Source organism: Xyrauchen texanus, chromosome 6 (assembly GCF_025860055.1).
Source record: "Xyrauchen texanus isolate HMW12.3.18 chromosome 6, RBS_HiC_50CHRs, whole genome shotgun sequence".
NCBI classification, from domain to species: domain Eukaryota; kingdom Metazoa; phylum Chordata; class Actinopteri; order Cypriniformes; family Catostomidae; genus Xyrauchen; species Xyrauchen texanus.
Genome location: NC_068281.1, coordinates 43989727 through 44006329, shown reverse-complemented (window position 1 = coordinate 44006329; position 16603 = coordinate 43989727). Strand labels below are relative to the sequence as shown.

Here is a 16603-nt window from a genome sequence, read left to right as displayed (position 1 = left end):
TTCTGTAATATTCATGGATATACTGGTATTATTTGTTTAATTATAATTTTACTACTTCTATGATTTTCTAACAGCTGCCGGATTTAGTGAACTGTATGAAGCTTTATTACCTTAACGTTCCTCAACAGTCATTATGAAAATCAAGAATGGACACCAACCTCTTTGTACCTCAGTATCTTCATTTTCCATTTTGCATGATTCTGTAATACTGATGTCTTCACTCTCCTCTTTAACAAAATTCATTTTTTCCAATAGTAGGCCAGTAGAGTTCAATGGTTACACTTTGAAGGTTTTTTCTCTTCTTCACTTGTAGGGTGATAAAAATAATCACCACATGTGTTGTTGAATCGCTGAGGAGGTGGTTTCACTGCAGGGGTGAATCACAGTTGCTGTGTTATTTGGAGGAGCAGATCTGCCACAAAAATAAAAGAAAAAAAAGATTTCTTAATTTATAGAGTATCCTCATGTTGTAGGAAATGTCATAAATTTAATGTTGGTGATTTGTAACAGAAGCATGAATCCAGACTGGCCCGGGAGTGCATCCTCAAAAGAATGTTTGAGCTAGGGTTGCCACCCGTATCTAATAAATACAGGACGCAATTTGTCTTTTAATTAAGCCTGGCCTGATGTCGTCATGGTAAAAATCATTCCAGATTGCTAATTTAACATTGACATAAGTTGGAAATTTTGCCTAGGGTAGGTAAGCATGAGGAACCACCTGAAAAGTCCACACATTGTGCTAAAACTGTGTTCAATAAGACAGATGGACAGACAGACAGACACACACACACACACTGGCAGCCAAAAGATTAGAATAATGTACAGATTTTGCTCTTAAGGAAAGAAATTGGTACTTTTATTCACCAAAGTGGCATTTAACTGATCACAATGTATAGTCAGGAGCAGAGACATTGCAACGGGGTAGGCAAACCAGGCAATTGCCTGGGGCCCCGAGCTGGAACGGGGCTCCCTGAAGGACGGCTGATTACATTGGACCACAGCAACGGCGACATGGAACCCCCTTAAATTATTTGATGGTACAAGACACTGCAATGACACGTCCGGAACCCCCCTACAGGGGCCCCCATACTACAAGCTTGTTGAAGTTTCGTAGTTTCATTTACCCGTCCGGGCATATTAAAAGGAAACGAAAGCAAGAGGAAGAAGAAAAGAAAATACGAGACACTGGTAAGTGAGAATCTGTTACACTGAATGAAGGAGTAATGCCAAGGGGTATCATTTGTCCCACCACGCATCCGAAAATGTGGCTTCTTCCTGCACTGGCCAGTCCCCACCAGATTTGGCCCAGAGATGAAACAAGAAAGAAAAAAGATGCTCAGTATTCAAAGGCCATTTTCTGGGAGGAATAGATCTCATGGATCAATGAGTCGTGATGTATCCCCACAGACGCAGGAACAAACGGTGGTACATCTGAGTGTTCTTTCACGTTTTGGACATGACCATTGTGAATGCCTGATGTCGCTACATAATGTCTGGATTGGAAAAGAACAATCTTCTCCCTTTCAAGGCATCTGTTGCTTGTGCTCTAATAAATGCAGGTTCCCTCCAGACAAACAAAAGAGGAAGACCCAGTGGGACCCCACCTCCAGGCCAGGTTTGGCCATGGCTACAAAGCAAAAAATGCAAACAGATGCCATTATGCTGAATGCACACGAAAGACCAAGTACATCTGTTTGCAGTGTCTTGTGGCTTAGTGCACTGGGTGCTTTACCAGACCATATTGTAGAGTTGTATCTCAAAAGGCATATTAGGAGACTCGTAGACAATCATTTTCTTTTCTTGTTGTTGGAAATATATTTTGAAACAGTATAGGCAATACAGTTCCACATTGTTGGTCTTTCCATTGGCCTGAATGGTATAAAAACCCAATACATTTTGATGATTTTCACATAATACACAGTTCTATTCATTAGTCTATTAAATACATATTGCTTCAAGTTGAACGCTCAAACACATGCAGTCCAACATGTGAGTGGACATGTGAATAACTTCCTGAAAAATGCATGTAAATCTTTTTTTTTAAATAAATTAAGTAAAGAGGTGTTTTATTTTTTTATGCCTAGAGAAGAATAAGAACACATAGGTAAACAATCCTGAATCAAGTTGTCATAATTCATGCATCAGAGGTTTAATTTCGTTATCAGTAACAGTTATGTTAAATGTTGCACTGTATTTCCTGAAGGAAATTATTGTTATTTTTTATTTTTTAATTTGTATAAGCTTTTAGAAACCAATATAAGAAAATGTTCATTGTTTTCACTAATATGGATTTAATTTGATTCATGTAGACTGGCTGAGAAGAAGAGAGTAGGCAACACATACAGTTCTTTCTTTTTGAATTTTGTGGCTCAGGATGAAAGGCGTCAGCTCAGACAGATAATAAACAATGTAAGATTTCTGGCCATAATGTCAGATGGGTCAACTGACGCTTCTGTCAAAGAGGAAGAGATGGTTTATGCGTGGCTGTAAAAAGCTGGAACTGTGCACGTGAAATTTGCAGGCATCAAAGATGTAGAGAAAGCTAATGCAGAGCACATAACAGATGCAATAATGTCCTCTGTGGTTATTCTAATCAGTGGATAGATATGCTAGTTGGATGTGCCATTGATGGTGCAGCAGTAATGACTAGCGTGAACAGTGGTGTTGTAACAAGGCCTAGAGGGGACAAGTCATTCATCCTGGGCATCGACTGCATGGCCCATCGTCTGGAGCTTGCATTTCAAGATGCCATCAAAAGAAACAATTACTACACCAAAACTGAGGAGCTCCGGACAGGCTTCATACTTTTATTTGTTGATTATTTGAATGTTGTAACATAAAACAATACAAATATTGTGACATTGAAAGGAAGATTTGAGCAGCTGGTTCATTATGACAACCGCTTCCGTCCCTCTCTACTGGAAAACTGCAGCATGAATGCAGATCAAACCAGTTTGATGGTACACATCTGAGGCCAGCCTAGTGTAATCAAACTGGTTTGATCATACATGTAAAATGATTAATGGCATACTGTTCATGCACAGATTATAAATCATTAGTGTAGGTTAAAACAACATATCTTTTTCACAAGTAACATAGTAGGGCCAATGAAGAAGTTAACAATGGGGAGCACTTTTCATGGTGTCACACCAAGTAGAATTGACAGAAAGGCTCTAACTTAATCAGAGGAGAAGCTGCTTGACAGACTGGTAGAGAGCATGAACCACATGTTTCATGAGAGTAGACAAAGATTACAGTGTTCAACCAGATTGGCAAACTTTAAGAACTGGCCAGATTCAGCAAATGTTACAGCAGGTATGTTCAGGATGCTATACTGCATGACTGATGAGTCATTATTTTTAAAAGAATTAAAACATAAGAAAGTTTCTCGTGGGATATTTATGTTGTGATTCCAGATTTTGGTTACAAGGAAATGTAAGTCCTTGTGGAGTACTTTGATGCTGTTCTGAGGTCTTCTGGAGTTGATGTGGACAACATTTCTGACCAATGGACAATCCTCAAGTCCAGAATTGACCAAGACACCAAGGATGTGGAGAAGCTGTCCAGGACAGAAGTGAACAGAATGCATGGGGAGAAGTGCCCAGACGTCCTAGAACTTGTGGATGTTGTCCTCTGTCTTTCTGCATCAACAGCAGACTGTGAAAGCGGCTTTAATATAATTAAACAGGTCAAAAGTGATTGGCAGTCAAACTTGAAGTCTGATACCTTATCAGACCTTATGATGGTGCAGCTCTCTTCACCAGAAATCAGGGAGTATGACCCCTCCAATGCTGTTACATTGTGGCACCAAGAGAATATCCGGTGCAGGAGGCCAAATGTAATGGATAGCCACGAGAAAACCAGTGAAGTTACTGTCCTTAAATAATCCAAAAAATAACTTTTAAGTGTACTATCATTTTATAAATATTTTATAAATAGCATAATAAGAGTTCAAGTTTAAACTTGTTTACTGTATTGTTCATTGTCTTGCATGTCTGCCATTTATACATTTGCTGGTAAGAAATCTGATTGGCTGGTAAATTTTCTCATCCACCAGTCACCTTGGTTAGATAGCAATTCAATTTTTAAACCTGTCTGGGTGCTTCTCAATCAGCTCCCTAGTTCAGTAGTCAAGGCACTGATCGGGCATTCAGTCACTTCTAGGGCTGTCTCAATCGCAAAATCGTTCCAGTGCACAGAAATATTTGTTCCTTAAAAATTCCCACAATGCACTGTAAAAACCAGGGAGCAACCATTTGCTATTGAACAACTGAACGTGTTAGTGGATGCATTTTTTAGGAATATATGGACTGTAGGTGCAGCCATACAACAGGAAAACTGCTAGAAGGTATATAATAAGAGATGCTCCAATGGAACAAAATGATTCACTTAAATTTAATCGGAGTGCTTGGAGTGCATAACTGTGAGATTATTGTGGGTGCACAACATAGTTCATGACATCCAAAAGCTTTTTTTTTCTGCAAGTTTACTAAAGCATTCCAGACACTTTCAGATACACCACCATAAAGAATCCACAACAGATTCCATAGAAATACTGTCCTTTAATCTGTCCAAAACACCTCACAAATAAAACTGTGTACAGTTCATAATAACGAGAACTGTTTAAAGCAGGCTATTTAAAGTCCAATAATGACAAAAATTTACATTTATCGGTGAATGCTTTTTACTCAAGCAATGCTTTAAATGAGGATGATTTAAAATGCAATAGTAACTACACCCAAATGTACCGTGCGCTGTCAGAACCACTGACATATATATAGAACCTGATCGCTGACGCAATGTTAAACTGCCAGCGGGAGGTGAAGCCTCCGGAAATGTTCAAGTGGCCATCTTGGTAGGCCCAAACTCTCACAGAGTGTCAATGACTGACAGTCGAAAACACCCCCGTTTCACCGTCTCCAACCTGCGGATACGACAGTTGCATTTCACCCTCTAGTGATAATCATGTTTAATTTGCTCTTATGGATAACATTCCTGATCATGATATAGGAGCATTCACCTGCCTCTGTGTATCAATGCAGTGCAACAACCACCAAAGGAAGCAGGAAAACTGTCCACAAGTTTAAATGTAAGTAGAAAAAGCTGTAATATCTGTGTGTTTAGGGTAGCAATACATCCATACCCCTCGAACGGGACTTGGGAAAAGTCAGACCAGGATTTCTAAATCAACTTAAATGCCCAGGATTTACTTGTTTTTATAGTGATGTGCTCTTTGTTGTCATACATGGATACATGTCATTAATACACATTCATTTGCATATATATCTAGCGTATCAGTTTAATTTAAACCAGCTTTGCTTTGCGTGTCTCTCTGTGTATGATAGAGGTTGCGTGTCTCACTCGTATTCAAGTGACCTCTTGAAAAGGCACTTTTTGATGAAAACATAAAACGAGTAACTGAACAAACACTTCGATGATCACAATAAATATGTCTGAACATGTCTGTTTGTACCTTACCTCAGTTTCAGTGAACTTGTTTACATTCAGCTGATCTGTTCCCCGATGAAGTTTGTTAGAGGTGAATAATGTTTGATATAGATACATATAACTCGCTTAGGATTTCAAGATTTCTGACTTTAAATAAATTATTAAATGTGTAGGACGTTTGCTTTGTAGGAATGTACATGCAGATTTCAGATATATAATTGGTGATTGAATGACTAATGTTTACTCGCTGAACTTAGATTATTTCTTATTAAGTCAATAGGGATATTGGAATGTTTGGGCATAGTAATATGGTGGCGAAGTGGCTTCACTGATATGACGTCATGAGCAATTCAGTTCTATATAATATATCAGTGGTCAGAATGCTTAAAAACATTACAAAAAGTATCATCTCTCAATTCATCCTTTTATAAGCACTAGGGATGTGTAAAAATATACATTTTCAGATGCATCGCAATCTTCATTTTAATGATCTACCAAATTAGATACCAAATTTTAAATCCCAAGATCAATTTTTTACTCTATCCGCAACCCTCCACTACAATGAGAGGAAATCACTCACATCTGCAGACAAACTTGCTACTACATGTTTACATTTCACTCACTAATTATTGTGCAGTATAGTGGTGGAGATAATTTCATATTCATATAATATTTAAGCAAACATTTTTAGTTTAGTTTTAGTTAAGTTTATCATGTTTTTATTTTTTTTAATTTCAAATTAGACAATTGCAACACGCTCCATAAATGTTGGGACAGTTGAGTGTTTTCCATTGTGAAACATCACCATTTATTCTAATAACACTTATTAAGCCTTTGGGCACTGAAGACAAAAGTTTGTCAAGTTTAGAAAGTGGAATTTTACCCCATTCATCCATTAGGTAGGTCTTTTGCTGCACAAGTGTATGGGGTTTTCGTTGCCGGTGTGCTTCACAATGTGCCAGACTTTCTCAATTGGAGACAGATCAGGACTGCAGGCAGGCCAATTTAGCACCTACACTCTCTGCTCACACAGCCATGAACTTGTAATCCAGACAGTATGTGCTTTGAATTTGTCCTGCTGGAAAATGTGGGGACAACCTTGGAAAAGATGGTGCTCCAAAATATTTACATATCTGTCTGCATTAATGGTGCTCTCACAGATGTGCATGTTGCCATGCCATGGGCACTGATACACCCTTGGCCCATACAGAAACTGGAATTTGGACCTGACGCTAATAATAGCTTGGATGGTCCTTTTCTTCTTTGGCCCGGATCACATGAGTGTTGTGTTTTTCAAAAACCTTTTTTTTAGACATGAACCCAATTGAACATCTCTGGAGAGATCTGAAAACAGCTGTGCACCGACGCTCCCCATCCAACCTGATGGAGCTTGAGAGGTCCTGCAAAGAAGAATGGGAGAAATTGCCCTAAAATAGGTGTGCCAAGCTTGTAGCATCATACTCAAAAAGACTTGAGGCTTTAATTGGTGCCAAAGGTGCTTCAACAAAGTATTGCAAAGGCTGTGAATACTTATGTACATCTGATTTTTTTTTTTTTTTAAATACATTTGAAAAGATTTCAAACTAACTCCTTTCACGTTGTCATTATGGGGTACTGTTTGTAGAATTTTGAGGAATTTTGGAATAAGGCTGTAACATAACAAAATGTGGAAAAAGTGAAGAGCTGTGAATACTTTCCAGATGCACTGTATACTTTTAACTGAGCACAGTTAACAATGTCAGTAGACTCAATCAGCTGAATTGAGAAAAAAGGGCTCTCACGAACACCATCCAGCACCTGTTCTTTTACATCAGATGCCATGTCTGAGATTCAAAGCTGAATGGTATTGTCAGACATTGGGATCGCGTTTAGCTTGGCAGCAGCTGCTTCTCCCATTATTACGGAACACATATCTTTAGCAGCAGGGAGGAGTAATGTTTCACCGATGTTGTGGGATTTAACTGCCTTCGCTATGCGTAAAGCAATGCAATATGATGCTTCAGCTGCCTTAGTAATAGCAGAGCTAAAAGTCTGGATTACTCTCTTTTATGTTTGCAATTCTTTCAGCTTTCTGTAAAACAAATTCCAGTGGCTTGGCCACCAGACTAGATTGCTTGGCCTCAATGTGACGCCAGGGCTTACAGGGTCTCATACTATCATTTGCTAGCACCTCTTTGCAAATAACACACTGTGGCAGCGGCGCATCATTGGGACTGGTCCACGAAAATCACAACTTTAAATATTCCTGATCATACTTTTTGCTTGGCCCAGAATCTGCCTCCTTTCCTGTAGACTTTTGCATTGTAGACACTACAAAGCGATCCATTTTGCAACACGCATATGCATAACATGCACTTTAACACGCAAGCTAGCAGGAAAGATGTGTACAGTTTTGATTTATTTTCCCCGCACTGCGCCTCTCCTGGGGCTCTCTGGCGCCCCCCAGGGGAGGCGTGCCTCACCAATTGAAAACTGGAAATCTGGTATAGAGTACAATGACACAATTGCCTCACCAGGAGGCGGTGGGAACCGGCTGAACTGTCAAAAAATGTAATTTAAACAAAAAGACACACAAACACACACATGGCAACTACATGTGGCTCTCTCTCTCTCCCGAACGAACGCATTCGCTGCACTTATCCCTCTTCTCGATTGATTAGCCTGATTGCGGGCCCAGCGTGCGTAGTTAGGAGCCCCACCCTCCTCCTCGTCACACTCCTGTTTCACATCGTCTTTTTATTTCAACTCGTCAAATTGTTATTAGTCTTAAATTGCCCATCTCAGCTTTTCTGGAGTGTGTTGCAATCATCTGATTTGAAATTACTGCACATTTTCTAAATAAATCTATGAAATTCACATGGTAAAACATCATATAATGTGTAATGGCAGTGTTTTCAATACAGCCAAGTAATTTATGAACCAGTCATTTTTGGATTTATTCAAATTTTTCATACATTATAATCACAGCATCCCTACTGACTAACACACCATTTATTTCAAGTTAACCAGTACATTCATTGGTTTCACTGGCAGTGCAGATGTAGGTTGAAATGGTACATATAAACTGTGGATATAGTGATTAATCTCATGTATAAACGGGATACTGTATGAATGTGGTAATTAACCAGTTTTATAGAGCTTCATTTTGTTGCTGTTCAGCACGTTCAACTCCAGCAGCTCAAGCGGTGAAACACACAACAACATACTGGATATAAATCCATATCTAACATCTTCTAACCAGATGTTTCTCTAGATATGTATTCTTCTGTTTATATCTAACACTGTTAAAATCTTGCAAGGTTATTTTTATTTAGTCATATTTTTGTTAAGAGTGTGCTTAAAATAGTTGCATATTTATTCATAAAATAGATTAATACTGATTATACAGTATAGATTTTATTTGTATTTATTTATTTGGTGGAGGGGATGGTTTGGGCCACTGCCCCTCAATTTGACTGTGCACGTTCCTGCATACATCAAGAATTAAGACCATTATTCTCCACATATGCTCCATAAAGTGTGGTTTCAAATACTTCAGTACACAATATTTGCTCTTGTTTTCACTGCATTTCATTAATTCTGCACATTTAATTTATTTTAATTATCATTGATGTCCTCCTCTTTATGGTCAAATATTGTGTGCACACAATCAGACTCGAGTGTATCGTAAAACTTTCTGATAGACATACTGGACTTTATTATATTGATTTTTGCTCATTTCTTTTCAAGTTTGAAATGTCTCATCGCTGCACTTGTGAACTTGGCATCTCTGATCTCCAGAACAAAATCCTATAATCCTAATCCAATTAAATTTTAAGAATAAAAGTCTACAACAGTCCAGTCAAAAAAAGAAAAGATGTTTCAAACAATCCTGCACCAAACAAACATTTCCATTCTGGAGAAACAAACACTATACAATAAACTGTATCTATACAAGAATATTTAAATATCAACTTACAAAAGTGATGAATAAAAGAATTTCCTCAATCAGGACTTTAGATGGACTGACAAAATCAACATGAAAATACAACAACAATACTTCTTCACTCTTCTTCTATCACACAATTCTACACATCTCTGTGAAATACTCACTGTTTATCATCCTCTGGAGGCAGGGATGAGTATCGCACCCATGAAAAATGAATCATTAACATGCTAGAGACTGTTATATGAGTTTGACTCCTGTATAAATGTGTGGTCAGCTTTACCTTTGCATAGTGAAATTCTGCAGGCGAACAAGGCGGATGTCAAGCAAGTGTGAGATCCGCAAAAACATAATTACCATGAAACCACTTTTTTACTGCACTTTATCTTCTAAGAGAGTGAAGTTAAAAAGAAACTCTTTTGCTCATCCATTGCAACTATTCAGGGCAGCTATTGTTGGTGGTGTCGCTGGAACTCGCACTGCCTAGCCGCTGCTCACCATATACCCCCATCGCCGATGTGTTATTATAATTGTTTGTTGTTATATTAAGCAACTGTTGTATGTATTCAGACTGTTCTTGGCATTAATAAAAAAATGAGATGTCTTGCTGAGCTCAAGGAGATCCTTTATGTAAGTAACATGAAAGTAACTGATGTTATCAGACAGCTACTTTGCTGGTTTTATCAAACCTAGATACAAATATTTCTAATATCTCGTGCTTTAAAATTTACAAGAACATTGTTCCGTTACAATGTACGTGTAGTTATATATACATTTTGAACATATTTCATTGAATAATGTTAATTCTTTTCCCCAAATAATGTCAAAGTTAAAAATCTTTTTGGTTTAATGCCATTGGCATAAATTATGCCAAAGGTGTGTATTTTTGGGGGGAATTTTGATATGTCAACCTTAGTTCCTATAATATATCTATAATCCACAGTTCACACAAAATACTCAGGACCTTCAGGACAAATATGTCCCCATTGAAACCCATTAAAACCGCAATATTTGATTCCAGTGCCATTAAAATAAAAGTCAGATAAAACGGTCCAACACTGAAAAAAGTGAACAGTTGGATCAACTTATTTCAATCTGTAACACCCCAAAAAATTATGTTTTTTCAAACGAATTGACCTCTTTAGACCAAATAAATTTCAATAGGACACATTAATGACTTGAGTTCTGTCAATCCCATAATTCATATTAGTATAATTTAATTTTACTGCAACTCAACTTAAAAATTCTAATTAATGTTTTACTTTACCTGCATGTATAAACCTAATCATTTTCAACTTAATAATATGGTTTGATTGAGTGTATTATTTTCCACTAACTAAAATATAAAGTTTGTACAATTTAATTACATTTAAATTGATTAGCTCAAGTTTAAAAGTAAATATTACTTTTTAAAAACAATTATTTTTTTAACAACTTGGTTTGTTTCTTGTACATTCACCAAGTTTAGTTCCTCACATCACAACAGGCTTAGTATATACTGTAGATACACTAGACAAAAACTCGACACATTAGACATATTCTTACAAACTACTGTAATTACTGCGAGTTCTGTCGTCTACTGTCTTGACTTTGAACTCTGAGAGACATCATGTGCTGTTCAAGCTGCAAGAGTATTTTCAGGAACACTTTGAACACATCAAAACACTGCTACCAAATATTATGCAACATTATTAAATCAATTAATAATGTAATGAACAACAAACTGCCAAAATTATTAAAGGGTAACTTAACCCCTGCTCAGAGTCTGACTCCACCCACTAGCAATATTTCAAAAATGCTGGAAAAGTGGGCAGACACCAGCGGGGATAGAGGGGACGAAACGAGGGCTGGGCTGAGCGGGGGGACGTGCACCTGAGACCCGTAGTGACGGATTAATTGACAGCTGCTGTCAGACTCTACAATGGAGAGTGACTGGAGTGGTAATTTTCTCCAGGAGTATTACTATTATGTTATTATTATTCCTCACACGGTCGCAAGACGACATGTACATGAATCTGATGAGTTTTATCGAGTTGATGTCAATAGCGCGCGCTCTGTAGGCATATTCATATTTTGCCGCTATGTGAAAAAATCCAGCAAATGCGCCGGCGCGTTTGTCTACCCCAGAAGATTAACTTTAGCCTAACCATAAATTGTGATTCAAATATATAGGATCACTCACCTCAAGACGCCGCTGCGGTGGTGGAGTCCATGCAGGAGGAGCAGCGTTTGGCACTGCGTCGCTTTTCAGCGCGAGCTGTTTGGAGAAGCCCATTTCCACCTCCATTGCGTTGGAGAAGCAATCCCGCGTAAAATGCAGTTTGCACACTCCTACAGCTCTAGGCGGGAACTCGTGGTCTTCCAGGCCAAGGACATGCAACCACTGGCGCCTAATTTCCAAGTCTGCTGGAAAACTATACAGTCCAGCAGTGCTGTTGCAACCGGCAAAAACTACACCTACGTACCATCCTGACCACTGTACTAAATACAGATAATCTACGCTAACTTGAAGCTATCCTAACTGACGCAATACTATGCTACTAACTAACTATGCTTCTAACAGTACTACACTAACAAATATGCTAATTAACTACCTAGACTACACTAAATAATCTAAATAACTATATAAATGCTATGCTAAATAGATGCTAAAATACTCTATCCTGATCGTTTTCAATACTCGCAATTCCAACTCCTGACTCGCTACAGTGGTTTTGACGAAACGAGATGGTTTTTATACTGCCATGGGCGTGGTAGCTCGTACCAAGCTGGTACCAAGGGCGTGATGATCTGGAACCTGCTTACGTCAGCTGTCACCGGTTACGTCACGAAGTACCGCAAACAGCCAATAGGAAAATTCAACTGCAGTAGCCACCGTTCAACCTGAAGAGGGCAGCACTCAGACGTTTTTACACCATATATTGTAGAATTAAAACACTTTATACACAAATGTCAAAAAAATTACTTGAATCAATGACCAGTACTAATAAAGCCCCATTCTTACAGATCATGAACTAAAAAAAGTTGGTTTAGGGTTTAGTTACCCTTTAAAGCCTGGCTTAGTTTGTTTGTTATCAGTGTAAATCTATTATTTTCAGTGTATGTTGCTATTGTAATGGATCATGTTCTTGGCTGGCAAAATGTGAGTCCCCACTGCAACAATTTCAGTTCAAACTGAAATCAAAGATTTAAATACCTCCTCTCCCCGTTGAGTTAAGGTGTGAATTACTGAAGCTCTGGTTGTTTCAAGTATGTCTTAAAAAAGCTTCTAGAAAAATGTCTTAATAAAAAGTGTTAATAAGTATCTGTTCTCATGTCCTCTACAGATAAAATAATCATAGTATCATTATGGTATTTTGTAGTAAAATGGTTGTAACCACAAAAAAAAAAAAAAACCCATAGTTAAGGCCTACTATATTAACTGCATATTACTGTAGTATCACCATTGTTAATATCATCAAATCGATGTTTTCTGCCAACAAATCATGGTTACTACAGTATTACTACTTAGTATAACTACCTTTATATTATTTATTATAAATAATAGTAAAGAAAATATTAAGAGTGGAGTCAAGAAACAGAATGGGAACTGGGGACTGTAATTCCCAGTTACAGTCTCTTTCATAGGGGACTGGTTTTGCAAAGGCACAGGCTGACCTGCGCTTAAATCTGCCTCTTTCTCATGACTTAGAGAACTCTCAGTCAGTTAATTCTCCATGGATGGTGTTGATGAATGCTCAGAGAAATGATGGTAGTCCAGCACAATTTCCAGGTAAGGATCTGCCATCAATTGTTCTCCCAAGTCATCACATACATTTGTAGCTAGTAACTGTCTTCCCCAGATGAGATGGTAATCAGCAAGCTCGACAGTGTAAGACACTGGACCGGTCTGTGCAATCACATTTGCATGTAACAACTTGCAGGGGCGTCGGACTGGGGGGGTAAAGGGTACCGAGTACCCAGGGCCCGAGGCAGGGGGGGCCCCTTAGAAGTCAGTTTTCTATACATACATACATATTTTGTACGGGGGCCCAGCAAGATGGTTTGTACCCAGGGCCTAAAATTTGGTGCTACGCCCCTGACAACTTGACATCTTTCCCATAGTTACGAGCCAGTACTTTATCTCCAAATCTGAAACTATGATGTTTTGCTTTTAGATGTTGTTCCACCTGCATATGCTGTTGAGCTTGAACAGTCTGTTTTGTTTTCAGAGGCCTCAACAAGTCCAGGCTGGAGACCGGTAATTAGCGAATCATCAAAGTAACACTGTACCCCTGTCAGCACACTGAGAATTTGATCCATCGCTCTTTGGAACAGTGCTGGGGCTGAGGTAATCACGAAAGGAAATCTCTGATACCGATACATTCCCTTATGGTTTAAAATAGGAAGGAGTTCTTCAGAGCTTGAGTCAACATGATTCTGTAAGTATGCTTGGCACAAGTCTATTTTACTGAACCTTTGACCCCCAGCCAGACCAGAAAAGAGATCCTTAATAAGAGGCAGGGGATATTGCTCTGTGGTCAGAACCGGATTAACAGTCACCTTAAAATCTCAGCAGAGTCGAAGGGACTCATCTTTTTTGTGACTGGCACAATTGGTGTGGCCCATTCACTCACGTGTACTGGTCGCAGTACTCCAGCCTTTACTAGTCTCTCCAATTCAGCTTCAACCTTTGGTTTGATTGTGTACGCTACAGGTCTAGCTTTCAAACAGTTTCCCCTTCAGTTTCACCGTGATGTCCTTCATACTCCCGAGTTCATCACCGAACACATCAGAGTACTTGTTTAGAATCCCATGGAGTTTCGTGTTTTCGCTGACCAGACGCATCTCTTACCAATTAAGCTTAATCATTTTGAGCCAAGTCCTCCCTAACAAAGCTGGGTGGTTGACTTCAATAATGGTAATTTCCTCTTCTGCTTATTTAGTTCAACTGTCACCTCAATTACCCCCCAAAACAGGAACTGTCTCACCTGTATAGTTCATCAATGTAATGTTGAATGGCTGAGGTGTGAGATGCAGAAGCGTTTCTTTGTGTGTTGTCTTTGACACCAGAGATACTGCAGCTCCTGTGTCCACCTGAATTTGCACTGGTTTTCCTTTTAAAAGAGGAGTCACCCAATAGCCCTATTCATCTCCTGAACCAGATAAAGCACATAAGACCTCCTCTCCCTCAGATCCAGAATCAATCTGTGTGTGCTGGGCATTTTCAATTTGGTTCACATGCTTTTGTTTAAATATCTGGTAATTTTTCTTTTTAGATCCAGACGTTTTGCTTGGTTGTGTCTTTTTGTTTTGCAGGCACGTTCAATGTGACCTTACTTGCCACAATTTCTGCAGTTCATGTCCTTACACCAACAATCCCCAGGTTGGTGACCCGCTTTTCAACAGCGATAACACAGCTTATCTGAGGTTGATTTGTTCTTTGAATCAGAATACATCTTGTGTACTTGGGTGGATGCTCTTGGATACTTGGCGGCCATTTCCATTGACGTACTGATCTTGATGGCCTTCTGTAATGTTAAGTTACTTTCAGTTAGCAGTCGCTTTTGTATAGCTTCACTACGGAGGCCACACACAACCCTGTGGAGTATCTCACATTGTTCAGATAATCTTTTCAACACAGCGTCACAAATTCTGAGATTGATTCACCATCTTGCTGATTTATTTTATGGAATCGGAATCTCTCTGCGATAATCAGTGGTTTGGATGAATAGTGATCCATGAGTAAACCCACTATTTCCTGATATGAATTGTTGCCTGGTTTCTCTGGCTGTGTTAAACTCCGCAACAAATTTAATGTTTTCACACCCATGACACTTAAAAATGTTGGCACATTAGCTTCAGCTTTGATTTCGTTTGCCAGCACAAAGTAGTAAAAATGTTTGGTGAAAGCACTCCACTGCACTATTGATTCAACAAATGGTCCAATACAACAGATCAATGCAGCCATTTTTTCTTTTACTCACACCAATCTTTTTTTCCATTCGTCAGCTCTTATGATTTCTCCCTGCACTCAATCCGTGTTTCCGTACTTGTTTTTGTGTCTTTTACTCCATTTCCTTGCAGAGAAGTCGACTTTCACGGTTGTGTATGGAGCCACCGTGCATTCACATGTGCTCTCTCTCTCTCTCATGGGGATAGCGTGGCCGGGCAGAAGATTCACGCAGAGAACATCTATAGTCTAACAATACTGACTATTTTCAAAAACAACAAAGACTAACGTGAGAACAAAAGGTCCTCGTCACCAATTTTGTTATATACTTCTTATATAAGAAATATTTCCTATGAAATACACAGGAGACGAGAGTGTTCATTGACCAGGTACTTGTTGTTTATTCCAAAATAACACTATCAATCTACGGGGTTTCTGTAAATATAACGTAACATAGGAGGGGCGTAAGGGAACACAGAAAGATAAATTCTCCTTTCGTAAATACACAACACCCTGCCACTATGCCATCATAATTACAAAATGCACAAAGAGTCAACTCATAATACATTAACAGTTGGGAGTGCTAGTACTCAGTCATAGGGTACTTTTCCATTTCTTTTTCCAAACAGTTTTGCAAGCTATGAAAGACCAAATCTTTTAAACGATTAAAGCTAATCAGTATGCACTTCTATCAATGAGTGCATTTACATACATGTTCTTGCACTGATTATGCTAAATAAGCCAACAACACGTGTGGTCATGTAAACACAATAAATGGTGTTCCTTTATCAGTGTAATGTCATAAAAGGCATAAGAATAAACCAGTCAATTTGGCCTGAAGGGTGAGGGTCAAAAATCCCTTGTCTCTTCAGTTATATCAATACATATATATATATATATATATATATATATATATATATATATATATATATATATATATATCCTTTTATATCAATATCTATCGATATTCTGTTGCTTAACCTCTTTAATAAAATGATAAATTAACTATATGCATGATCACATAATCAATTCTATTTTCTTATGCATAACTGAAATATACTTTGAATCATATGTGTGTTAAGAGTTAACTTTTTGATTTCATGCACATTACAGAAGCCTTTCTCTCTGCCCTGCACGTAGGCTGAAGGTCGTTTTGGGGATAAGCTTAGCTGTGATGAGAGGGGGCAGGGAGAGTGTTAAACATATGTGTTAGATATGTTTTGTGTTTGACCGTTACCTGTCCATAACTAATTATATGGTTTAAAATCCTATGTAATGCTACCTGAATAGTAGAAGTG

The 16603-nt window shown here is 38.4% G+C and overlaps 1 protein-coding gene across 7 annotated transcripts in view; it reads right to left on the bottom strand.

Annotated features, from left to right (window-relative positions):
• Positions 1-16603, bottom strand: part of LOC127644891 (gastrula zinc finger protein XlCGF57.1-like) — a 116112-nt gene that overhangs the window by 19797 nt on the left and 79712 nt on the right. For 2 of the 7 annotated variants that reach the window (XM_052128320.1, XM_052128321.1), the window contains exons 2-3: positions 6332-6848; positions 159-412 (exon numbers count right to left, since the gene is read on the bottom strand). The exons of 2 other annotated variants lie outside the window; for them this stretch is intronic. In XM_052128320.1, coding sequence (XP_051984280.1) covers positions 159-243 — 85 coding nt within the window. In that variant the 5' untranslated portion in view covers positions 244-412; positions 6332-6848. Of the gene's footprint in view, positions 1-158; positions 413-6331; positions 6849-9406; positions 9506-16603 lie in introns of those variants that run through there. 3 more of the 7 variants (XM_052128319.1, XM_052128322.1, XM_052128326.1) reach the window with 3 other exon arrangements.